At 38.0% G+C, this 27,935-nt stretch overlaps 1 protein-coding gene across 5 annotated transcripts in view; it reads right to left on the bottom strand.

The window, feature by feature from the left end:
• Positions 1-27,935, bottom strand: part of CTNNA3 (catenin alpha 3) — a 1,922,060-nt gene that overhangs the window by 192,091 nt on the left and 1,702,034 nt on the right. For all 5 annotated transcript variants that reach the window (XM_061405110.1, XM_061405112.1, XM_061405111.1 and 2 more), the window contains one exon: positions 12,297-12,389. In XM_061405110.1, coding sequence (XP_061261094.1) covers positions 12,297-12,389 — 93 coding nt within the window. The remainder of the gene's footprint in view (positions 1-12,296; positions 12,390-27,935) is intronic.

Raw genomic sequence — 27,935 nt, forward strand, 5'->3', positions numbered from 1 at the left:
CCTGATTTCTTCCTAAATAATTTTCCACCCAAAGAACCAACATAGACTTTATTTTATTTTCATCTAAAGCTTGAAACTAGGCCAGGGTAGGTCACCTACCCTGATTCAATGGCTACCTATCCATAAATTAACAACAAATCCATGAAAGGATACCATGCAAAGGGATATAGGAGAGACCTTATTTAGCTTAGCTGATCAAGATAGTTTTCTCCACAAGTAGTTCTGGAAAAGGTGAAGAGGACTAATCAGTAAAGTGAATATTGTTAACCTGCAGAATTAGCAAAGGTGTTATGAATGTGAACCCATTCAACAAATGATAATGATGATGATGATGATAGCAGTATTGGTAATGACTGATCATGATGATGGTCACAAATTTGGCCACTTAACCATTTACTGCTTTGTATTAATATTAACTCAAATGCTTCACAGTAACCCTCAGATGTAAGTAGGTCCATTTAAAAATAAGCAAACAGACATAGGTGAGTTATGTAACTTGCTGAATATCAACAGTTATAAGTGATGGAACCAGGATTCAAACTTGGGTGTCTGACTCTAGAAAGTGTGTTCTCTTTCTTTAAATTGTATTAGAATCAGAAAGGTGGAGAAGTGTCTGGGGATGACATTTTAAAAAGCCTTGTTTCTCACAAGTACGAGTTTTATAGAGCTGATGACTCTACACCAGGGGATTATTTGTGTCCTATGTCCATTTGTATTTATGTGGGATTTTAACCAAGCCATATATTTATGCTTTTAAAAAAATAAAGAAAAGTTAATAATCACTTGCTGATTAAAAATATGCATATAAAAACCCAAGATTTAGATTGTGGTTCTTTAATGTGCAAAGGTAATTTTTAAAAAGTCAGATTTGCTTTTTAGCTCTTTTACTACCTTGACCATTGTTTTAAATGGGGAAACACATTTAAACACATTGCTTTTAATAGGGAAAGAAGTTATAAGCACATATTTCATATTTTACCAGAGACTAAAAATTCAGAAGTATTTAATTTATGTATGTTAAATTTTCAACAGTAAAAGAAATAGGACTTTTTCAATGACAACAATGCAACAATGAAAAGAATGAGATAAAGGGCAACAATTTGTAATCAAATGTCCATCACAAACACCTCTCAACTCCAGAAGAGAAGACAAAGAATCACTTAAACACTTCAACCTCAGAAAATTTTTGCAAATAACTACTGCTTGGGTAATTATCTATTAAAACATTAATTTTGAAAAATAAGAATTATGGTATTTATTTTGTAGACAAACTATTTATTGACTGGATATGAATGTTTTATCCATAATGATGCCTCTCCTCTCCAATTTTCTGCATATATTTTTTCCCAAAACACACTTTTGGTCAATATAATTCATCCATTTATTCATTCAATAAATATTTATAGTATATATATTATGTGTCCAATACTTACATTTGAGGGATATATCACTGGGAGAAAAAAAGATTAAAATCACTGCCTTCATTGAATTTACTGTATAGTTGACAAACAAATCAAATAAAGATGTAGTATGTCAGACAGTGAAAGGAAGTATTATGGAGAGAAACAGAGAGGAAAAGAGGTTTATATGGGAGTGGGATAGGGCTACAGTTTTAACAAAGGTGGTCAGTAGAAGTCATCCAAAAAGGTAATATTCAGAAAAGCAACTGTATCAGAAAAGAGATTTGCGAGAGATGAAGTCTAAACACAGAAGGGAACTAGACCTAACACTATCATTTTTTTTTTTTTGAGGCAAAAAATGGTCACCCTGTAATATATAAAACTTCACTGTAAGTTGAGAAGGTTGTAAAATTGTAATATAAAGCTATGCATGTGAAATGAATTCCAGTCTAGTTTGTAAATTTCAAATCTGCCTATTTGACATCCTCAGTTGTTTGTCTTATAGAATTTCTAGACTCTGCTGCTGCTGCTGCTGCTGCTACTAAGTCACTTCAGTCATATCCGACTCTGTGTGACCCCACAGACATCAGCCCACCAGGATATCCTGCCCCAGGGATTCTCCAGGCAAGAACACTGGCGTGGGTTGCCATTTCCTTCTCCAAGGCATGAAAGTGAAAAAGTGAAAATGAAGTCGTTCAGTTGTGTCTGACTCTTAGTGACCCCATGGACTGCAGCCTACCAGGCTCCTCCACCCATGGGATTTTCCAGGCAAGAGTACTGGAGTGAGGTGCCATCGCCTTCAGTTCAATTCAGTCGCTCAGTCGTGTTCGACTCTTTGCGACCCCATGCTCCGCAGCACGCCAGGCCTCCCTGTCCATCACCAACTCCCAGAGTCCACCCAGACCCATGTCCATTGAGTCAGTGATGACATCCAACCATCTCATCCTCTGTCATCCCCTTCTCCTCCTGCCTTCAATCTTTTCTAGCATCAGGGTGTTTTCCAATGAGTCAGCCCTTTGCATCAGGTGGCCAAAGTATTGGAGTTTCAGCTTCAACATCAGTCCTTCCAATAAACACCCAGGACTGATCTCCTTTAGGATGGAGACTCAAGAGTCTTGTCCAACACCACAGTTCAAAAGCATCAATTCTTCGGCACTCAGGTTTCTTTGCAGTCCAACTCTCACATCCATACATGACCACTGGAAAAACCATATCCTTGACTAGACTAGACATATCCAAAATTAATTTCTCATCTTCCATCTGTAATATGATCAATTTCATCTCCCTCATAACACTATAAATGATAAGTACACATTCCCAGTTCTCAAGGCAAAAACCTTGAGTTGTACTTGACTCCCTTCTCTGTCTCTGATACTCAGCAACTAATTTTCGGTGAATTCATTGATTCACCCATCACTATATATACTCAATCGACAACTTTTAATCTCTCTAGTTTTAAAATCAGTCTTAGCCTCATTTCTTACTTGGAAACTAGCAGTACTTTTCTAATTTCCTGCTTTCTATTGAACACTACTCAGAGTGTTCAAAACAATATTCAGAATGACTCCTTTAAAATAAGCCATATGTCATTCTGACTCAAAGTTATCCAACAGCTTCCCACCTTGTTCAAGATAAAAGCTGTCTTACAATGACTTACACGCCCTGCAATATCAGGCCTCATTTTTAGTCTTAGACCCCCTTCACTCCCTTAATACTTGCTTCCAAGAGCTTTCCTTCCTGAAGGCTTTTCTACTTGCTTTTTCCTCTGCCCTGAAGGCATTGATGAGTAGAACACACTCTGTTGAATAAGACCATCAATTAGAAACAAGAGACAAATATTCCAGGCATTAAAGATTAGTTACTAAGCATTAATTTTAATTGAGAACTTCTCAAAAGTCAAGGTAAGGTGAAATGTGTATATTTTAATATAGTTCCATTGTCTGATAAGTGAGAATATATTAATATATTTGGCAACTATCTTTCCTGCATTGACATTTTAAGAACTATTTATGGAAATAACTCCAATATACAATTTTTTTAGGTAAAATAATAACAATGCTTTGAACTTTAATTTTCTCTGCCTAAATTTCTCTGCCTAAATTACAATGACTTGTAAAGTCAGAGGAATGACACTGAATTTCAATTTGGGCAAAGAAGTTGTGTGAAACAAAGTTGACACTTCCAAGCACAATACCTCACTGTGGATAGAGAAAGATAGATCCTGGTAGCCCTAGCATGTAAAAATTAAAAAGGAATAAGTACAGTGCCCTTTAGACTGCTGCTCAACAGAAGTTTTTGCATCATTAAATCAACAGTGTCTAAGAATAAAGAAAGCCTCTTTTAAATAAAAGGAATTGAGCTCATGTTAAAGAACTTTTGCATTTGACAGAGGACAAAAGGTAGACAATTTGGACATGGGGAAAAAGCATAGTCTTAAGGATACTCCTAACTACCAGGAACACAGGAGTCATTTCAGGAAATAAAGAGAGTCTTTGGATTTGTATTCCTAGAGGACCATGAATAAGGAGGCATTGTGAAGAACTTTGGCAAGAAGCAGAGCAATTAATATTTATACTAGCAGGTACTGGGTAGCAGGGAGCCACAGAATATTTCAGAGTAGTGACCTAACAATTTATAGTAAGATTTATCAATCTTAAGTAAGTATGACTGTTGGAAGGCAGAAAGATCAGGAAAGAAATTTATGTAATCAACTAGGCTTAATATATTGAGGACCTAGTGTCCTTTGAGGCAAGATGTCTTACAGAAAGAAGGTAATACTTACCTTTCTCCATCATCTATATCTAAATCTTTATCTAGATTTGTACCAGGAAGTGTGCGAGGCTCTATAAATATAACATTAAATGAGACAAAAATGTGCTCTTTGCACTAATGAGGTTTAGTTAGATTTAATGAATGAAGGGGAAAAAAAAGCCACCATACAGGAAATTATATGGACAAAAATGAATATCATGATGTGGGACTCTCTATATATTACAGATGGATGTTGGGGAAAATTATACTTGGACTTGTGTTTCAGAAGTCTAAGCAATTTTGAAATCCTAATGATGAGCAGGTATTTATTGATGAAAGGGAGGACATAACTGTGGAAGTGGGGGAAATAACTGTGTTCCTCAAAGAGAACTGTATGCGGAGAGCCTCTGCCTTCTAGGAAGAATGATTTCCATACAAAAGGTCACATGTGGAGGGAAAGTGGTGAAATATGAGGCAAAAGAGGAGCAGGGAGTAGATCCTGAAGCTCTTGTAGGTACATAGGACATTGAGGGGTTGGATGGGGAGACACTGAGACCTACATGCATGGTGACGGGGTTTAATGCATGGTGACGGATGAGAGATTTGCACTTTAGAAACATATGAGTTCAAGTGAGGGAATGAAAGTTTACAAAGCTAGAGACAAGAGACAATTTCAGAGTCTGCTATAGGTAATCAAGCAAGAGATGCCAGTGTCTGAATTAAGGTGCTGACCAAAACAACCTTAACACTCCCCTCAGCTTAACCGGCCTCTCAGACTGTAAAGAATTTGCCTGCAATTCGGGAGACACAGGTTAGATCTCTGGGTTGGGAAGATCCCCTGCAGGAGGGCATGGAAACCCATTCCAGTATTCTTGGAATGCCTAAAAAGTCCCTGTGGACCTTTCAGAGGAGCCTGGTGGGCTACAGTCCACGGGGTCGCAGAGTCGGACATGATTGAGTGACTAAGCACTGCACACACAGCATACCTTGACTGGGCTTTACACAGCCTTCTTCCAGACTCTCAGGCCCTGACCTCCCCTTTCTTAGACCATGCACTTCATAAAACTGACAATATCTCAAATAATTTCTTTGAGATGTAAGTATTTTCCATGCTTCTTGCCAGTTTTACAACCCAGGACTGTCTTTCTCAGGGACCTAGGAGCCATCCCTCTGAAATGTAATCATCAAGGAAGAGGGAGCCTTAACTTCCAGTCTCCGTGGAAGGGGAGGAGCCTAACTTTAGAGGGCACCTTGCTGCACATTATAAAAGTGCATTACCTCTTGTCATGAAAATAGGGAAAGTTCACTTTTCTTTTGGGTAAAGCCAGTTAGCACACATAGATGGCCTCCAATTCCCCTCGCCTCATCTCTGAAATTCACCTCCTTGTTTCAGCAAGCTTGAACTCAGCCTAAGTTCAGGTCTCTCTCTCTCCTATTGTAAGAGTCTTGAGTAAAGTCTTCCTCTGTCCTTTATAACCCTGTCCAGTGCAGATTTTCTTTGAAAGTGGTATAGTGGAGGTGGTGAAAAAATTGATTAGTTCAGAAAATATTGAAAAGATAATAAAATCAGAACATATTTTATGATTAGCTGTAAGAAGGAGTAAAAATAATAATTCACAGGTTCAGACTTGTACATGAATGTACAGCAGCATCGTAAGAATATGGGAGTCAGTTTAGATTTGTGGATAAAATGATGCATTCAGGCTTGGAAACATTGAATTTCACAGGTACCTCTGAGCTACATGAGGCAAGGAAGCCTACAGGCCTGCTAATATATGCAGCCGGAGTTCAGGAGACAGGAGTTGGCCACTCTATATGACATCTGAAGTCTTGGGACTGAATGAGCATATCCAAGAAAAGTGGAAAAAACTTGAGGACTCCAGAGCTTACATCAGAACTGTAGTGAACCCTCAAGCATATGAATAGACAGAGGAAGAAAAAACAGTGAAGCACTGAGAATGCTCACTCAGAAGGGTAAGAAAGCAGAGTCATCACCAAATACAGAATAGAAATTGTAAAAACAAATGATGATAACGTGCAATAGTGTAGTGCTGCTGAGTAATGTCATTTCATTCAGGCTTACCAAACCTGTACTTTTCATAGCAACCTAAACCAAACTCTATTAACAAGGTAATGAGGTCATATCTTCTTCATATTCTGCATGGTAATTCAGTATAAATTTGAATTGTGGAGAGTGTATTCTGATAATAGGACTATTAAAATGTTTCCAATTTTTAAAATACACCACTCATTCATGGTGATATTTCTTTCTCATGGTGGAAGATATTCAGCAGACTGCATGTTAAAAAGCAACAATGAGCATGTTCTACCTATCACCAACATGAAGTTTGAGGCACTTTTTAATACCAAGAATCATCTCCAGTATTTTAAGATTTGATATGCTCCGATTCATTTGCTGCTGTTGACGCTTTGAGGGTGTTCCAGTAACCTAGGCAACTGTTCTTATTTCTGTCCTAATTTACTTCTATTTATAAAGCATATATAAATTTAATGGTCTCAATGGTATTCTTTAAGGCAGGGTAGGTTTACAAACTATATATTCTTCAGTGGGTATAATATTAAAGATAGCACAAATATGAGTCATCAAACTGACAAAAAATTACAATTTCTTTCATTTTGGATCATCTATAAATATGATGAATAATGTATCTTTAAAAAAGTATAACTTTATCATATTGAAATAAATATCTATAGTTGAAATTATAAAATTTTAATTGTTTATTTTAATGCTATATTTATTCAGTTGGATTTCAGCAATTAGAAACCACAACTTCAAATACCTTCCAATAAAAACCTAGCCTTAGTCAGCAATGTTAAATAAGTTCCCTTTCACACTCCTTATCTATAACAAATAATCACAGTTTAAATTGTGTAAGGCAGGACACATTTTTTTGTCTTTAGATCTTACTGGCTTTCCAGCTGTTTTGGCAGAGGGAAGACACTAGAACATCTGTCCTTTGTGAACAGAGGCAGAGAAAGAGTAGGTGATTTCAAATGACTACTTGCAAAACAATCACCAACATACACCCTATAAAATACCAGGATGACTGTTTTTTTTTTCTTTTTTATGAGTATGTACCATAAAATTAGGAAATTAAGCCCTATATATTTTAGTGAAGGTAACTGAGGACTCTGGAGAAAGACAGAAACTAATAGATCACCAAGCTACCACAATTCCACAAAAAAGAAAAGCTCCCAATGAGGAGCCAGGCATTCCACAATCATTGAAGGAAATAAGAAATTGGCAATTATGGGGTAAAGTGTTTTGTTCTTACTATCAAAAGTTGCTTTTTCTGACCATTATTTCAGATCCACATTATTTACATGAATAAAAATGTACATAAAAGTGTTAGCATCATTAATAATCACGTTAATATCATCTCCCTTTTAACCACTTAAAGCACTTTCTGAAAAGTTCCCTTCCTGAGGAGGGGGAAAAAAAAGAAAAAACTCAGAAAAAATTTTGGTAATCGATTGCTAAATGTTGATCCCCACAAAACCAGATGACCAAAGTAATCTTATATTGAAAGACTGAGAGATCTGTATTTACAAAGCTCTTTGAAATAGTCAAAAGGAAATGAAGTGTAACATTAGCGCACACAAGTCTATGCACATACTGACATTCACTGTTGTAAAAATCAAAATTTATTGAGTATTTCCTTTGCATGAGAAATGAATTTATTTTTCATATATCTCATCTTCAAAAAGATCTATAAAATAGATACTACTATTTTCTTCATTCTGAGCATTTTTGACTCCCTTTACTCATTTCTTCCACTTAATCTATTAGTAATAATAGATATTATTATTATCACAATTTTACAGATGAGGAAACTGAAAGTTAGAAATATAAACTAACTTTCCCAGGGACGCATGGATGCAAATTGGTAGAACTCCATTTTGAACCAAAGTTTGTGTGTATCCAACCAAAGTCCACACATTTAATGTCTACATTATATTTCTATCAGATCAGATCAGATCAGTCGCTCAGTCATGTCCGACTCTTTGCGACCCCATGAATCACAGCACACCAGGCCTCCCTGTCCCTCACCAACTCCCGGAGTTCACTCAGACTCACGTCCATCGAGTCAGTGATGCCATCCAGCCATCTCATCCTCTGTCATCCCCTTCTCCTCCTGCCCCCAATCCCTCCCAGCATCAGAGTCTTTTCCAATGAGTCAACTCTTTGCATGAGGTGGCCAAAGTACTGGAGTTTCAGCTTTAGCATCATTCCTTCCAAAGAAATCCCAGGGCTGACCTCCTTCAGAATGGACTGGTTGGATCTCCTTGCAGTCTATAGCAGGGCCAAAAAATGCAAGCCACTTGCTCAACCATTCTATTCACAAAACTCTTTCAACTCATTTTACTGAGTCTTTCTAAACCCACAGTTGTCCCTTAGGTAGACTTGAGGAATATATTTTTAGCTACCACCCTCCTGCCACTTGCAATTTCCTGAGTATCCATGGTTACTGCTGCCTATATTGCAGACAATAACCTAGGGAAACTTTCTAGAAATTAGAATGCTCCCTTCATTGAAATATCAAAGAAGCCAAGGGATAAGAGGCTGAAGGAGGAATAACTGCCTCTGTTTCTGGATTCTATCCTTGGAGACCTCAGAGTTGCACCCAAAAAGGTCATCCATGGTGTGATTCTACTTAAGTAGAATCCATGTCATCAACACAAAGTAATTCACTCGGGAGATTTTCAGGTTCTAAGCATCACTATGTAGTTTCCAAATAATAACCAACCATCTGATTTTGTTATTGATGGAAAACTGTAGTATTAGGACATTTGAAAATGTGTAAGGCTTAAATAGATCTGATACTAAGCCTTATGGTGTTAAGTTCCATGAGTCATCTTCTGTTAGAGGAATTATAATATCAACACCTTAACACTGACTGTGGCAATAGTTGGGCAATGAGATCTTAAGGGATGCTGAAATTTGACCCACATTCACAAGCATGCTGTACTAGAATGTGTGTGGCTAGTGCCAGACGACCTGGAACTTGCTTCCATTTCCATAGGACTTGCTTAAACTATGGAAATTCTTTGAGTCTAATTAGATGGGGAAACAGTGGAAACAATGGCTGACTATTTTTCTGGGCTCCAAAATCACAGCAGATGGTGATTGCAGCCATGAAATTAAAAGATACTTACTCCTTGGAAGGAAAGTTATGACCAACCTAGACAGCATATTAAAAAGCAGAGACATTACTTTGACAACAAAGGTCTGCCTAGTCAAGGCTATGGTTTTTCCAGTGGTCATGTTTGGATGTGAGAGTTGGACTATAAAGAAAGCTGAGCACTGAAGAATTGATGTTTTTGAACTGTGGTGTTGGAGAAGATGCTTGAGAGTCCCTTGGACTGCAAGGAGATCCAACCAGTCCATTCTGAAGGAGATCAGCCCTGGATGTTCATTGGAAGGACTGATGTTGAAGCTGAAACCCCAATACTTTGGCCACCTGATGCGAAGAGCTGACTTACTTGAAAAGACCCTGATGTTGGGAAAGATTGAAGGCAGGAGGGGAAGGGGACGACAGAGGATGAGATGGTTGGATGGCATCATCGACTCAATGGTCATGGGTTTGGGTGGACTCCAGGAGTTGGTTATGGACAGGGAGGCCTGGCGTGCTGCAGCTCATGGGGTCACAGAGTCAGACACAACTCAGTGACTGAACTAAACTGAGTTCCCTGATTAGTAAAATCAAGGGGAAAAAAAAAAGAAAAAACCCTTCAGGGCTTCAGGGCTTCTCTTAGATAAAACACCAACTTGGAAACTTTTCATGGGGAAAGATAGAGGGCAGGAGGAGAAGGGGATGACAGAGGATGAGATGGTTGGATGGCAGTACTGACTCAATTGGCATGAGTTTGTGCAAACTCCAGGAGATAGTGAAGGACAGGGAAGCCTGGTGTGCTGAAGTCCACAGTGTCACAAAGAATTGGACACGACATAACAACTGAACAAAAACAACAATTTGGAAACATTCTCTAAAGTGTTAATGATAACTGGCACAGCTCTGTTTAAAAAGAAAATGTACCTTAGTTTATATTTAATAAAATATTTAAGAAGATTCTTTTAGGGCTTACAAAAAATATTATTATCAAGTTTAAGAATTTTATTATCTTAGGAGTCTATTTTAATCTCTCTCCAATTTGAGTTTTTAAAATAAAAGATGTCTATTGCATCCTTGCTAAGGGCATGAACTGAATAAACAAGAACTCTAAAGAATGCTCTATAAACCTATAGTAAACCCACTCTCCTGTGTCACTCTGGGATGCCTGATCATTGGTTAGAACCAGGTGTTGGTCCAGTGACTACTCATGTTTAATAATTAAGATAACCACTAATTTCCACTGCTGTTCCTTTGCCATCTCATAAGGCATGCCCTATTGGTCTCTCAGTATTTTGCACTCTATTGAGTGTGGAATGTAAATCATTGTTTGTTGGTTACAGACCTTACAATGCCCAGTGGCATTTGCCACCAATGACAGCAGTAACAGATGATGTTGAGCCAAAGCTACTGGAAGTGCAATGCATAAAGTAAAATGATAATAAATAATTGTCACTCCATTACTAAACACTGTCTGAAATTGGTTCTAGTACATGTTTGATATAGCAGAGTCTGCATAATCCAAGAACCAAACAGGCATTTGTTCTTTTCGTAACAGCTGCAAACAAAAAGGAATCAAACATTTGTCTTATTCAGTGACCAGGAATGAGCATGGCATAAGTATTCAAATACTTATTGACAGATTCTGACTTCGAAATCTTATGATATCTTTCCAAATTAATGATTCTTGGGAAATATGTCAAAAGATATACTCAGTCCAGTGGACACAAAGTTCAGGAAATGCTATATTGAATGCAGAGACAAAGTCTCAAATAATCATAAGACTGAATTTATGAATATATTCAAAGCATAGAGATGTAATTATAAGAAATATGGGCTATTAGGGATGTAAGATGCCTGGGAGAGAACATATCTAAATATGATTTTAGCTCTGGTCAGGTGATACAGGTAGAGGACAGATTTAAGCCATTTTCCTTCACTAGTCATATAAACTTCAAGTACATACATCTTAACAGATACATCTATCTTGTGGGATCTTTGTTCCCCGGCCAGGGATGAAACTCATGGTCTTCGCAATGGAAACAGCGTTCTAACCAATGCACATCCAGGGAATTCCCGACATGGGATGTTCTTAAATGTATCTGTTTCATACATCTCCAAATTTTATGACACTTAATTTAATAATAGTAAAAATGATAATGATGATAATTGCTATAGTGATAACAATGACCCTGTTGCTACTTAGTAAATTCTCAATAACAGTAAGTAATGATTGAGAACTTACTATGAGCTAGGCACTAGGTTAAGAATGCTTTTCATTAATTTAGTAGATTCCCACAGCAATCCTTATGTAGAGAATACTATTAGTACCCTCACTTTACAAAATTGAAGGGCAGAGGTAGAGAAAGGCTAAGTGAGTTCCCCAGGAACCCAGCAAGGAAGTGCCTGATTCAGATGCATTCCCAGGCAGTCTCAGACACCATGCTATATTGACTGGCTTTAGACCTACATGCTATGTAGTCCCTTCTGCAGTTGCAAGTTATCAGTGGCTAGGAAATCAAGGTTCCACAAATTCCCAAGCAAAGTAGAACATCTCAGAGTATTTCAAAAATTGATTAACGTGTGTGTGTGTGTGTGTGTGTGTGTGTGTTGAGGTGGGCAGAAGGAAGAATTGTAGAAGGGAGAAAATAGAGGTATATTGCCTCAGAATTTGATTAATTTCCCCTAGAACCTCAGAGTATATTTACAACTTCATGGATTCTCTTTTTCACTCTAAACAAACAGGTATACATTTCACTTTGATATTCCCATGGCTACTATAACGACCACAATTGGCATGGGTTGAGTCACTGCCTAATGAGAAATGGCTTCACTGAGCGCTCTCAAGGCGGAAGAAATCATTCCCCTCACAATGCTGCCCAGCATCCTGAGACTCCTATCTCTGGGCTTTACCGAAGCAGTTCTAGATCCAGGGGTCCCACCTGGGAGACACTTCCTGGAGTGATAAGGAAAGGGCCTAGCACACAGCTCTCCCCTCAGGGAAGTGACTTACCCGGTCAGTTTTCCCTTCAGTCTGAACGCTGGTGTGACTGCGAACCTCATGATCCTCTTCCAGGTCAGAAACATCCTCTAGTTCTTCTGGAGTCTATAAAAAGAAAGCAAAACACTGTTGTTGGAAATGCAAAATGGTAGTCTGGCAGTCCCTCAGCAAGCACAGAGTTACCATTATGACCCAGCAACTCCTCTCCTTGGTACTTATGTAAGCAGTTCTTTGCAGGAAACTGCCCTCAGCAGGAGGCCTTCACTAATGGCTCAGATGGTAAAGAATCTGCCTGTAATCCTGGAGACCCGGGCACAATTCCTTGGTCAGGAAGATCCCTTGGAGAAGGGAATGGGAATCCACTGCAGTATTCTTGCCTGGAGAATTCCATGGAAAGAGAAGCTCCTCTTCTTGTCACTTTAGCAAAGCCATCAGTTCAGTTCAGTTCAGTTGCTCAGTCGTGTCCGACTCTTTGCGACCCCATGAATCACAGCACGCCAGGCCTCCCTGTCCATCACCAACTCCCGGAGTTCACTCAGACTCACGTCCATCGAGTCAGTGATGCCATCCAGCCATCTCATCCTCTGTCGTCCCCTTCTCCTCCTGCCCCCAATCCCTCCCAGCATCAGAGTCTTTTCCAATGAGTCAGCTCTTCGCATGAGGTGGCCAAAGTACTGGAGTTTCAGCTTCAGCATCATTCCTTCCAAAGAAATCCCAGGGCTGATCTCCTTCAGAATGGACTAGTTGGATCTCCTTGCAGTCCAAGGGACTCTCAAGAGTCTTCTCCAACACCACAGTTCAAAAGCATCAATTTTTTGGTGCTCAGCTTTCTTTGCAGTCCAACTCTCACATCCATACATGACCACAGGAAAAACCATAACCTTGACTAGACACACCTTTGTTGGCAAAGTAATGTCTGTGCTTTTGAATACACTGTCTAGGTTGGTCATAACTTTCCTTCCAAGGAGTAAGTGTCTTTTAATTTCATGGCTGCAGTCACCATCTGCAGTGATTTTGGAGCCCAGAAAAATAAAGTCTGACACTGTTTCCCCATCTATTTCCCACGAAGTGATAGAACCAGATGCCATGATCTTCATTTTCTGAATGTTGAGCTTTAAGCCAACTTTTTCACTCTCCTCTTTCACTTTCATCAAGAGGCTTTTGAGTTCCTCTTCACTTTCTGCCATAAGGGTGGTGTCATCTGCATATCTGAGGTTATTGATATTTCTCCCGGCAATCTTGATTCCAACTTGTGCTTCTTCTAGCCCAGCGTTTTTCATGATGTACTCTGCATATAAGTTAAACAAGCAGGGTGACAATATGCAGCCTTGACGTACTCCTTTTCCTATTTGGTACCAGTCTGTTTTTCCATGTCCAGTTCTAACTGGTTCTTCCTGACCTGCATATAGGTTTCTCAAGAGGCAATTCAGGTGATCTGGTATCCCATCTCTTTCAGCCATACTGTAACTAAAATTTAAGCCAGGGATTCCCATGCTCTATTCATCTCCCCGCCAAGTACACCTTCAGATCTTTTAATCAAATGATATCTTGCCTAACTTGTCAGGTCTTTCCATAGATTATAGAGGTAGAACTGAAGAATATGTATGACCAAATCTTTTCCCTAGTTTCCATCCAGTAATCTCATGACCAAACTGTGTGAATAAGATAGCACCTAGAGGAATATCACAAGAATTCACTGAGCCTGCATAGAGGGCAATGGTGATGACCTTGACCCCCATCTCAATGATTAATTTAGATTACTTCCCTTCTTTCCTTTAAGTGTTTTTATAATCTAGCAGAATCTTTGGACATGGTGTTTGGGGGACGTTAAGTTAACTATCTCCCTAGATTGCTAGCAATTTGATTAAAGGAGACTTTTCTTTCTATAGGGCTTTCCTGGTGGCTCAGACGTTAAAAGAATCTGAGTATTGATTTTGCAAGCAGTGGGAAGTAGGACCTGATTCACTCAATAGTACATACCCAAGAAAAATGAAAAACATATATCTACACAAAAATCTGTAAACAAGTATTCATAGCAACAGCAATCATAATGACCAAGAAACATGTCTAGTGATGAATGAATAAACAAAACATGGTAAATCCCTACAAAGGAATATTAGTTGAATATTATAAAAAGGAATGAAGTACTAATATATACTGCAACATGGTAAACTTTGAAAATATTATGCTAAGTGAAACAAGTCAATCACAAAATGCCACATATTATATGGTTCTATTTATTTGGAATTCAAGAATAGCCACATGTATAGAGACAGAGATTTGATTAGTGGTTCCTGAAGCAGAGAGTGGAAGAGGGGGTTGGGAGCCATGACTGCTAATGGGTATGTGGTTTCATACCCATTGGGGTATAAAATGGCATGGCATTTCATGGGATGGCATTGGTATGAAACAGGATGGCAATAACGTTCTACAGTCAGAAGTGGTAATGATCATACACTCTTGTGAATATTTAAAATACTTTCAATGGTGATGTTTATAGTATATTAATTATGTCTCAATAAATTCTGAAAGAAAAAGCAAAAATGATCAGAAGGGTGTTTTTCTCTGAGTAGCAATTTGGCTAACCACTATGTGGCTACCACAAATCAAGGTGTTTACATGTGACAAATAAATGGAGTAAGTATTATTAAAACCATATGATATCAAAACAAAAAATTGAGAAAAGCCATGAAATTAAAAGACGCTTACTCCTTGGAAGGAAAATTATGACCAAACTAGATACCATATTCAAAAGCAGAGACATTACTTTGCCAACAAAGGTTCATCTAGTTAAGGCTATGGTTTTTCCTGTGGTCATGTATGGATGTGAGAGTTGGACTGTGAAGAAGGCTGAGCGCCAAAGAATTGATGCTTTTGAACTGTGGTGTTGGAGAAGACTCTTGAGAGTCCCTTGGACTGCAAGGAGATCCAACCAGTCCATTCTGAAGGAGATCAGCCCTGGGATTTCTTTGGAAGGAATGATGCTAAAGCTGAAACTCCAGTACTTTGGCCACCTCATGCGAAGAGTTGACTCAATGGAAAAGACTCTGATGCTGGGAGGGATTGGGGGCAAGAGGAGAAGGGGACGACAGAGGATGAGATGGCTGGATGGCATCACTGACTCAATGGACGTGAGTCTGAGTGAACTCTGGGAGTTGGTAATGGACAGGGGAAGGCCTGGCGTGCAGCGATTCACAGGGTCGCAGAGTCGGACATGACTGAGCGACTGATCTGATCTGATCTGAAATTTAGAATGTAATAATTTAACATGAACTTTAGGGTTTAGTCTACATAGTTAACCTATTTCCATTGCTTTTTTTTTTTTTTTTTTCAATTTCAGCTTAAACATCTTTTATTCAGGGAGGTGTCTTGCTTACAAATCCCCTAGATTGGCTTGAGTTCCTCTTCCAAGCATTTCCTGATGCCTTCTACTTTCACTATATAGTGTTCATCATACTTTATTTTAGCATCAGTTGTTGAATTGGGAAGTAAACTGTTGAACTATCTGTTCTTTGAGGTAAGGACTCAGTCTGCTCTGCTTACTACCATCTTACCACGACCTAGCACATACATGGTTTTAAAAGAATGAAGAAACATTATCGGTGATAGCCAAAAACCTAGTTGGATATAAGCAAAGCAAAACATATCAACAGCAACAACAAACATGTGTCCTCACTGTATCTCTATTGTGCTTCTATCTTACTGTATTTCAAACTAATTTTTTAATCTGCTTTTTGTTGTTTTTCTTAGTTCCAGGTTACCATTCCTTTAGTCCCTCTGTGGCAATAATGTAATGATACCAGTCATTAATGCAAATATAAGTACTGTACAGAAAATCATTATTATAAATATAAAGTACTTAATGAGAATTAATTTAGTATTATAGTTTACACAGTCTCAGTTTTAAACTATGATTCCTTTGCTACAAAGCTCTGGTGAGAAATCCAAAATATAAACATTTAGGTGTCATGACAAACATCCAAAACTGAAAATGGAAGGTCTCCTATATATACATCTAACTGTTGAAGTCTGGAAAGGGTCAGCACCTACCTCCTCAAAATAGCTCTGGTTTCCCTCAAACCTTGCTCTACACACAGGCCCTTCACTTACCTTCAGGGTTGTGAAGAGCATTCGTTCCACTGGGGCCTCTCCAGGCATGGGAATTTGAAATGCTTAGCTCACACTGTGGAGCAAAACTACCAATCTCCTAAACGCTTATGGCCTCAGATTCTTTCTCAGTTCATGCATCTTGAACCAGCACTTTTTTTTGTTCTCCAACACTTGCACTGAGCATCTATCACTCTGCATTAATGTCAACTGACGCTTATTAGATATTAATATCTTCCCCCTCACCAAAGCCCCCAGTGTGCTGAGTAGTTAGATAACATATAGATACATGTTGATCTCTACATGCAGTCCTTCTTTGCTACGACTACCTGCAGCTATGATCACAGGAAATTTATCTTTCTTCTTAAGTAATAATAGCATGAGTTCGCCATGAGGGAATTTCTATACAATCACATATTTCATTATTAGCTAATTTTTGTGTATTCTTCCCAAGTATCCTTCAGAAAGGCTTTTTATAATTTTTTATCTTGATTTATCACCAGCCCCTGTAATATCTGAATAAACTCAATTGATCAAATTCCCTTTCTTGACCCTGTTATTTTGCAACTGCAAGCTGTCTGGGGTCCCTACTGTGATGTTTCTTATAAATGTCTTTGCTTATTACTTGGGTTATATTCTATTATATAACCCAAGTTCTGTGATGAGACAGAGCTTCATCACCAATCCCAGTACTTTGTGCAAATCAAAAGTAAAGTGATCTAACAGAAATCAAGAGCCACTGCTCCTCAGAAATCACAAGTATCATTTTTGTTAGTGATACTGCAGGAAATGATAAGCATACCATTTACGCCCACATACTTGTGTACTTTTCTTTAACAGGGGACTGATAGTGTTCTTGCAAAACCACCACAACTGACTTCTTATCATGAAAAAAAAAAAAAAGAAAAAACCGTGGGGGAGTGTTCAAAACACCTGCTGGTAGCATTTTGCTTTCTGTAAGGCAAGCAGCTGGATGGTATTTTAAAAATAAACAGTTACATACACAGTGTTATAGTTTAAATGGAAACTAAGGAAGAAGTAGGAGTACTTGATCATTTTGGGGATATATATGAACTTCATTTTGAAGACAAATAATAATAGAAAGAGTAAACATTTAAAAAAGGAAGGATAGAGGTTTGGCGGCCCTATACTGTACACTCCTGGAAACAGCTTGTTTTGCTTTTACTTATTTAGTCACTTTGGAAGTTTAAACTTCTGGAAGGTTTGTGTATGTGTGTGTGTGTGTGTAACTTGTGTACGTTTCCAGTCAATTTCCATCCTGTGTGAAGGGAAACCAACTATCTTAGATCAGTGTCAAGTAGGAGAAAGACCATAAAGTGTTGAGCAATGCAGACCTGAATTTGAATTCTGCCTCTCCAATTAGCTTGTTGGGGAATATGTGTCTCCTTTTACAATTTTGTTTCTTCAGAACAAAATTTTGGATAAGAGACATAATCCTGAAGATTATTGTGAGATTCAGTTGTACTAAGATGTTTAAACAAGTGCTTAGCCCACAGACATAGCTGGGGTGCAACAAAGGTTGCTTCTTTCTGTCTACTATTTGTTCTCTTCTTTCTTCACTAACTTATCCCTCATCCTATCACAATCTTTTATATTTTTTGATAAAACTTCTGTGGCATTTTGGATACCTCCATTTTATTTCACATCTGTTACTCTGGATTGACACAATACTTATCACTAACTCTAGTTACATTTTCCTGATATTGAATATAGAACACCATTGTGCTGATAGGGTTTAGTATAATTACACATACACTGCTTTCTTCTAAAGTTCAAGTAAAGATCATGTTTGATCCGATTTTAATCATGTGTAAGAGGAAGATACTCTCTTAAACTGGCCCTAAAAAAGATAACATTCTTCACATTCTCAGGGATGATAGAAATAACTTTCCTTCTCCAAGCTGAACTGTCTTTAAACCAGACCCATAGGAAGATACCCTATTTTATTGTGGAAAAAGTGATAATAAACTCTATTACTCATTTATTTCTCTTATCAGAATTCAGGATAACTATTCTATATTTTTCTAACTCTTGCTTATTGTGAACCCTTCCTTAGGCAACCCAAAGTGACTTGAAATAAGCTAAGTTTCCTCATCTTAAAGTGGAAAAAATATTACCTAATTCTTAGGGCTATTGTGAAGACAAAATAACATGATGGACTAGAACATTATTCCATTTCTAGAAAAGACTAAATGTTCAATATTGTTTATGATTATTATAAACTATTATTGTAGTACTTTAAGATCTCGTTTTATTTATATAAAGGAGTCCAGAAACAAGTATAGTCAGACTTGAAAATAGGCTGAGGTTTTCATATGGAAACTGAGTGTGCAATAAACAGTAGTGGTACATTAAACTTCAAGGACACAATTAATTGGTGGTGTGAGTGTATGTGAATATATATACGTGTGTGTATATATACACATATATATAAGCTTAAATATGTATTTATTTATTGAGGTACATAATGACTAAATTCATATTCTTCCTCCTCCTCTGCACCAAGGAGCTCAGTGCATTCTAAAGACATATAAATTCTTTCAGCATCCTTAGTTTGGCAGTATTATTATACATTAAAATTCATTTGCTCAAGGCTATAAATGCTTAATCCTGAAATATAAGAAAATAAGTTTGTGGTCCCTAAAAACAACAAAAATAAGGGAAGGAAGAAAGCAAGGGCAAGAGGGAGAAGAGGTGGGAGGGAAGAGAAAGAAGGTAAGAAAAAGAAAGAAAAAGTCTAGGAACTAGGACTCATGCTCAGTATTTTCCTAAGATTTGAGGCTGAATTCTAAATCATATAAAGGATTTGATGGCAATTCATACTTCTCTGATTATCCCTCAAGGCCTTACTACAATCAAGTAACTGCCAGAGCAATGTCAGCAGTGGTCTGACACTCAGAGAAGGAACGATGCTGTGGACAGTATTCTCAAAGAAGAAGCTGCAACAGCATGCTCAGTGAGATTATCTTAGCTGAGCTGATAACACAGAAGTGGAGAGAACAGAATTCAAATACATTTTAAAATGAGGAAAAGATATAACAATAACACAATTCAAATTATGGAAAGCTAAAATGAGTGCACACACGCACACACACACATATGCACGTATCCGCCCCCCACTCCATCCAAGAAATCAATACTCTGTTCTTGGCATTACTGACAAGGTTTTTGATCCATTTTCTGAGCCTTGTCTTTTCTAGTTTCTAAGCCCTATAAATTATTTAAAGAGTCACATTTTAGAAAAATGTAACAATCACATTTAACTGTCAAACATTTCAAAACATTTCCAGAAAATGAAGTAAACAACATGTTGTGTACTACAGACTTTTTTTAATGACAGACTCCTGGAATCAATCTTTGAGGGAGAGGCCCACTAACCTATAGCTTTATAAAGTTGTACAAATGATTCTGATATGCAATTCTTCATGAGAACTATTGGCCTGACATTAAATTTAATTTTTTGATTGGTTTAGGCTTTAGTTAAGTGTCACTGTAATATGAGTTGCAAGATGGCAGCGTCAATAGTTTATCAGGGATTTTCCCTGTCACCAGAAATGCAGGCATTTTACTTTTTAAGTATGCCTTCCATTGCTTTTCAGTTGGAGGGTTAATATATCACATAATTGGACAGATATATGTAAGTGGCCAGAAGCCATTTTGACTATTCAACTGAATGATACAATCGGATGGGGTTGCCAGAGTTGTCAGAGACAAAGGGCTTTTTTGCTCCTGGCAAGCATGATGGATTCACAACACGTGGACTTTTTTCTACTCTTCAAATACGCCCCAATCATCAGTTCACGGCACATCAAGACCTTCGGCTCCAAGTATGTACCGCTGTCTTGCCTGACATACGTTCCTCCTGCAGCTTTCACACTGCTGGATCTTTATACTATAGGAGTTCAGATGGCTATATTCAACTCTATAGAGTTCCCCTGGTCAGGCCATGTGAAGTTAACCCTTTTTCCTACTTCATTTATTAATTGCATCACCCTTTTCTGTCTCAGAGGTTAAAGCGTCTGCCTGCAATGTGGGAGACCTGGGTTCGATCGCCGGGTTGGGAAGATCCCCTGGAGAAGGAAATGGCAACCCACTCCAGTATTCTTGCCTGGAGAATCCCATGGATGGGGGAGCCTGGTGGGCTATACAGTCCACGGGGTCGCAAAGAGTCAAACACTACTGAGCAACTTCACTTTTCACTTTCTTTTCTCTCTTTTCCTAGCCCTCTTGCTATGATTATATGAAATTATATTTTTCTTCTTTTTTTTTTGAGGTTAGGAGATACATTTGGTCTTGCCAGATTAGAATATAACACCCATGAGAATAGGGATGCTTTCTGTCTTACTTATCATTCTGAGCACCCCAAACAGCATATACTAGGTATTCAGTAAAGATACCCTAACTGAATAATGAAATGAATACTTTAATTCATTTCATGGACTGAGCCTGGCAGGCTACAGTCCACGGGGTCACAAAGAGTCAGACACAACTGAGCGACTAACACACACAGGCTTTGGTATGAATGTCAGAAGAAAGTCTTAGGAACATTGCGGAACTATGGAGTAAGCCTTTCCTTTCTCCCTTCAGTAGGTGTTGATTTAATAATACCTTGCCCAAGGGAAAGTGTGAAGAAAAGATTATTGGATTTTTAAAAAGAAAGGCTATGAAAATTAAGAGATAGTAGATTTTGCACCTAGAGAAATTTTCTACAATTTCAAAATTTTCAAACTTGGAAGACCAGAAGATGTCTAGGTATGCCATTAGCAGTTCAGTGTGGATATAATAAGACTTGAGAGAAAAATGTCACCTTTTAATCTCACACTAGATGTTCAAGTCTCACAAGAGTTCTGTGCTACAAACTTGTCATGGAAACAGTAAGCAGTAAACCTGAAAGAGTTAAACCGACTAGGACAATGGACATTTCATTGCTAATCAATGTGGGAAAATTACAAGAGACTTCTGGGTGTCTCTGATGCCCTGATATAGTATAAGTTTCTAGAAAAGAATTTCCCAGGTTAACTGGAAAGATATTTCATGTATTGTCGGAATGCTGCTAGGCTTATGCTTTGGTGGTAGATTGATGAAGTTACCTGGGTTTTCATTCTAAATTTGACAGCAACTAATTGTATGTTTTCTGAATGTTGAGCTTTAAGCCAACTTTTTCAGTCTCCTCTTTCACTTTCATCAAGAGGCTTTTTACTTCCTCTTCACTTTCTGCCATAAGTGTGGTGTCATCTGCATATCTGAGGTTATTGATATTTCTCCTGGCAATCTTGATTCCAGCTTGTGCTTCTTCCAGCCCAGTGTTTCTCATGATGTACTCTGCATATAAATTAAATATGCAGGGTAACAATATACAGCTTTGACACACTCCTTTTCCTATTTGGAACCAGTCTGTTGTTCCATGTCCAGTTCTAACTGTTTCTTCCTGACCTGCATATAGGTTTCTCAAGAGGCAGGTCAGGTAGTCTGGTATTCCCATCTCTTTCAAAATTTTCCACAGTTTATTGTGATCCACACAGCCAAATGCTTTGCCATAGTCAATAAAGCAGAAATAGATGTTTTTCTGGAACTCTCTTGCTTTTTCCATGATCCAGAGGATGTTGGCAATTTGCTGGTTCCTCTGCCTTTTCTAAAACCAGCTTGAACATCTGGAAGTTCACCGTTCACGTATTGCTGAAGCCTGGCTAGGGGAATTTTGAGCATTAGTTTACCAGCATGTGAGATGAGGGCAATTGTGTGGTAGTTTGAGCATTCTTTATGGGGAAACAGTGGAAACAGGGTCAGACTTTATTTTGGGGGGCTCCAAAATCACTGCTAATGGTGATTGCAGCCATGAAATTAAAAGACACTTGCTCCTTGGAAGGAAAGTTATGACCAACCTAGATAGCATATTCAAAAGCAGAGACATTACTTTGCCAACAAATGTCTGTCTAGTCAGGGCTATGGTTTTTCCAGTAGTCATGTATGGATGTAAGAGTTGGACTGTGAAGAAAGCTGAGCGCTGAAGAATTGATGCTTTTGAACTGTGGTGTTGGAGAAGACTCTTGAGAGTCCCTTGGACTGCAAGGAGATCCAACCAGTCCATCCTAAAGGAATTCAGTCCTGAGTGTTCTTTGGAAGGAATGATGCTAAAGCTGAAACTCCAATACTTTGGCCACCTCATGTGAAGAGTTGACTCATTGGAAAAGACTCTGATGCTGGGAGGGATTGTGGGCAGAAGGAAAAGGGGACTACAGAGGATGAGATGGCTGGATGGTATCACCAACTCGATGGATGTGAATTTGAGTGAACTCCAGGAATTGGTGATGGACAGGGAGGCCTGGTGTGCTGCAATTCATGGAGTCGCAAAGAGTCAGACACGACTGAGCCACTGAACTGAACTGAATTGTATGTTATTAGCCAAATCTCATAATTTTCCTCTGCTTAATTTATTAACCTTTAAAATAGGAATGAGAATTAAGTAAAGCTTGATAATTTCTGCAAGTGCTTTGAGTTTTAAGATTTTGGGAGTTTATGCTTAAACTGAAAGCATATCATTTACATTAATCTGGATGAAATGTTCCCTCTGCACTAAAAAGATCCTGATGCTGGGAAAGATTGAAGGCAAAAGAAGAGGGTGGCAGAGGATGAGATGGTAAGATAGCATCACTAACTCAATGGACATGAATTTGAGCAAACTCCAGGAGATAGTGGAGGACAGAGGAATCTGGCATGCTGCAGTCCATGGCATTGCAAATAGTCAGACATGATTTAGTGACTGAACAGCAATAGTAAGGAGTACTCAGTGGTAGGAGAGATTTGGAAAATCCGTCAAGTTTGGTTGATTCAAATATTTTTGTTGTTTAGTCACTAAGTTGCGTCTGGCTCTTTTGTGACCCAGTGGATTATAGCCTGCCAGGCTCTTCCATCCATGGGATTTCCCAGGCAAGAATACTGGAGTAGGTTGGCATTTCCTTCTCCAGGGGATCTTAACCCAAGAATTGAGCCCATGTCTCCTGCATCGGCAGGTGGGTTCTTTACTGAGCCACTGAGCCACTCCAATTCATCACAGCAGTTAGAAACATGGTTAACCTGATGTATCTTCTCATTTTAACATAGAGTGAGAAGGCATCCAGCATTGTTCTCAATTTTATAACCTGAATGTGTCACATAGTTTCTAATAAAAAATAGGTGTGTGGAAAATATGTTTTTAATGAATGAATACATGGAAGATAAATATAGATAATAAAGATGGATGAAAATAAAAATGTATTTCTCTATTTTTCCCAATAGAGCATTGGTGAATTTTCTCCTTTTAATCTTTTGAAAAATAATTCCAAACTGCCTTTAGGTACCATTATTATCCCTCTTTGTTTCACAAACTATGTCTTTTTTTTACCTTTCCAGATGTTTAGAATATACCACTCTATGAATTATTTCATATGATGAAACCAAGAGCTTGGGTATTACACCCCTTAGTTCAGTTCAGTTCAGTCACTCAGTCACATTTTACTCTTTGCAACCCCATGGACTGCATGCAGCAGGCCAGGCTTCCCTGTTTATCACCAATTCCCGGAGTGTGCTCAAACTTATGTCCATCGAGTTGGTGATGCCATCCAACCATCTCATCCTCTGTTGTCCCCTTATCCTCCTGCCTTCCATCTTTCCCAGCATCAGGGTCTTTTCCAGTGAGTCAGTTCTTCTCATCAGGTGGCTAAAGTACTGGAGCTTCAGCTTTAGCATCAGTCCTTCCAATGAATATTCAAGACTGGTTTCCTTGAGGATTGACTTGTTTGATCTCCTTGCAGTCTAAGGGACTCTCAAGAGTCTTCTCCAACATATACCCCTTAAAGCTACAACAATTAAAATACAGCTTGAGAATGCAAAGACAGAATACAAAATATATACCCTAATGTAAGATAAAGAGAATACATCTATAATGAATAAGAAAATCTGATCAAACATATAGTCACATAGGACATCTTAGGCGATAAATCTTGAACATGAGGAAAATTGCTGTCTCAGGGGAGACACAGTCCTGAGGCTTAAGTTGTTCATCTATTTCAAATGAATTAAGTCTCTATTTGTTCACTACTTAAACCAGACCAGCATTCATCAAACAGCCAATCATTTGATACTTTACACTTCAGTCTGGATTATGATGATTTTTTCAAAGGAGGTGATCATTGTAATCACTTAAGTTTTTACAAAGCCTTTTGAAGAACTCAAGGGATAATAAAATTACATAGGGTAAATCACACTTTAAGCTCAACCCCTCCTTTTACCTAAAAGACTGTGGGAATCAAGTCTTTGATCCTAAGACACTAAAAAGGCTAACAGCTGTAGAAAAACACCCAGCAAATCAGCGATATGGTCATAAGTGAAAATGGACTCATCGATATCACTGTACTTTTTCAACCATCGCATGAGTTGGTGACTTCAGGACTGTATGTCTGTATGTCTAAATCATGAAAACTGTCAGAAGAAATCATAAGAAGCTTTCCAGCTTGAAGTTTAAATAAAAATCTCAGAGACTAATGAAGCCATGATGAATGTGGTTTGGATGAAAGCATATTTTTGGAAAGTTAAAATATTAGAAATATCTGGACTCAAATCAAGACCCTTGAATTCTTCTCTTTGAGAACAGAAAGGTAAGATAACCATTTTTAATCAAGGTCTTAATATGATTCATTAACAATACTCTGCTGGGTTCTTCCACATGTCTTTTCTTATTTCATCTTAACAATAAACCTAAAGAAGCAAGGTTATCATTTTAATACCACAGTTGAGGAAAATGCACCATAGAGTTAACAGAATTCATCCAATACCATACAGTTAATAAAGGGCTGCTACAACGTAGGTTCCAGTGCTCATTTTATGAGCCATTTGGCATGGTAGTCACAAGTGCATAGTAAATATGGGAGCTGAGTAGTTAAAACTTACAAGTCTAGAAAATGAACTTCAAATAGTATGAATATACTTCTCACAGAGCAAGGCAGGCCAAATAGTTTGAGGTTTTGATCAGCTCACTTAATCTCCTCCTTCCTCCACCAGATAGAATGTCTAGACCTCAGTAGACTTGATGTCTGGAGCTAATAGATGATTCAGCCTTTCAGCACTGCTTCAGTATCACCTATGTTGAACCATATACTGTCTTTGAAAAAAGTCATCTGAAAGAAAATCCTGCTTGTTTGTCAGGCTGGAACCCTGGCTTTAAGTATACCAGGATTGAAATCAGTTCAATTTTGGCCCATAATTGTGCCAATGGATCTGTTGTTGTTTTAAGTTCTAAATGAATTAGACTGTACTAACCAGCAAAACTACTAACTGTGTATGTGTTTTGGACAGAACTTTTATATCTTCTTTCCAAATTATAAACAGAAAACCTAAGTTAACGAACCTGCCAAAGTTCTTATAGTAAGGCAGGGACTGTGATAGAACACGATATAAAGATTGAGTATCTGGATTTAGGTTAATGATGCTTTTAATAGCTTGTGATCTCAAAAAAAAAAAAAATACTTAACATGTTGAAACTAAGCTTTTTCAGAAGTAAATGAAAGGACTGAACTAAATGATTTATAAAATCTCATTCAGTTCTACTGTTCATTCTGTAAGTCTTCTGCAGGCTTGGTGACAATGTTATCAGGAAAGAGAATTTTTTAAGAAAATTCTGAATTAGCATGATACCTTTCTTTTGAAATGCTAAACACAACTGTAGATTACAAGTCCCTTTGGATGTGTTGTTTTCCTGCTGGCTCAGACAGTAAAGAACCTGCCTGCAATGTGGGAGACCTGGGTTCAATCCCTGGGTTGGGAAGATTGCCTGGAGAAGGAAATGGCAACCCACCTCTAGTATACTTGACTAGAGAATTCCTTGTACAGAAGAGCCTGGCATGCTACAGTCCATGGGATTGCAGAGAGTCACACACAATTGAACTACTAACACTTTGATATGTTTACTTCTCAGGAGGTTAGAAACAACTTTTTATCCTTACTTTGTCCAGGACAACATAGGACAATGTTAGGGTTCTTGATGGGCAATAATTGATGATACCATGGGTAATTGTGGGCGTAAAATTACTCTTCTGGCTCTGTAAACGGGAAGTGTGCTGTTGTTGGAAATAATGCAATAATAAAAATTAAAAAGTGGTGGTGATGATAGTAGTGACACCGGCAGTGGATGACTAATAACACAGTCAAACCTTTAACTCTTGGGTGTAAACACTACTACCATGACAATCAGACACATTCTTTGGTATTTGAGTAAGAAAAATCTCAACTTCTCCATCAAATACTAAGCCAAACAGATTGTTTATGTGAATATGTGTGTTCTTATCCCTAGAACAGACAGCTGAAGAGAGGTTATCTAACTAAAAATTACTATTTTTTTTTTCAAAAACTATCCTACAGATGTTAAAATGAATTTCAGAGAATATCTAATGCAAAGAAAAATCACTTAATACTCTTTTAAGACTCTTCATTGAATGTATAAATACATATATTCTAATTATATAAAACATATTGCATATATATATGACAGTGTTGCAGTGTTATCTGTGACTTTCTTTATAATTGATTTGTTTCTAAATTTTTAATACATAGATTTATCATCGGGGAAAAAAAAAAAAACAAGCAATGAGTGTTACAAGAAAATCTGCTTAAGGTTGAATGTGACACTTCAAGGATGTGCCAGCAATGAAAAAAGAGCAAGATTGCAAAACTCATTGCACAGGAACAGAGTTGGCCTTGTCACTTCAAATAGGTCTAAACGTGGCACGGTATTTGAAGCTGACGTGGACACAGACAAAAGCTTTCAATAGATGAGATGAAAATTGCAGCGTATGTCTTCATTATCGCAGCAAACAGTAAGCAAGATTGAGAGCAGATACAGAAATCTAGGCCTCACCAGGGCCCTATGCTGTTACCCCGTATTACCATGGTCTCCTTCTTAGCTCTGTGGATCCATGAAAGCCGTGGCTTCCTTATTTCATGTAAGGAAATTTTCACATTTCCAGGGTCCTGAGCACGGATTTTACAAAAGCATTCTGTAATGAACATATCGTGGGAAACAAGAGTTGTGATTTAACTTCCCAGAGGGGTTTATAACCTATTGTATACAGGATTTTTAACTTATAGGGAATCTTTTACTTCTAGAAAACTTCTAGAAATGATTAGGTAGCCAGGTATTATATCAGTGGTCCTAAACAAATTCATCTATGCAGAAATTTCAAAGTCATCCAAGGCACAGCAATAAAGCAAAAGTCTGCTCGCTGTGTTCTAGCCATGGATATTATGTAAGGCTAAATAGGATGTCCGCACCTGACTCTCCTATTTCACACTGAACTAAAAAACGGAAAAATATGAAAGAAGTTCCACATTACAGAGGAGATGCTGCTCGATAATACAGTAATTCAGATCTATATAAGACTTTTGTAGCTATTATTCAGGGTTATTGGATTGAAGTTTGCTTTATGGGATGTAAGAATTCCCTACACTAGTAGAATAAAGTTGCCTAAGTTGGCAGCTTATATATGAAATAGT

The sequence above is a fragment of the Bos javanicus genome, chromosome 28 (genome assembly GCF_032452875.1).
Source record: "Bos javanicus breed banteng chromosome 28, ARS-OSU_banteng_1.0, whole genome shotgun sequence".
NCBI classification, from domain to species: Eukaryota; Metazoa; Chordata; class Mammalia; order Artiodactyla; family Bovidae; genus Bos; species Bos javanicus.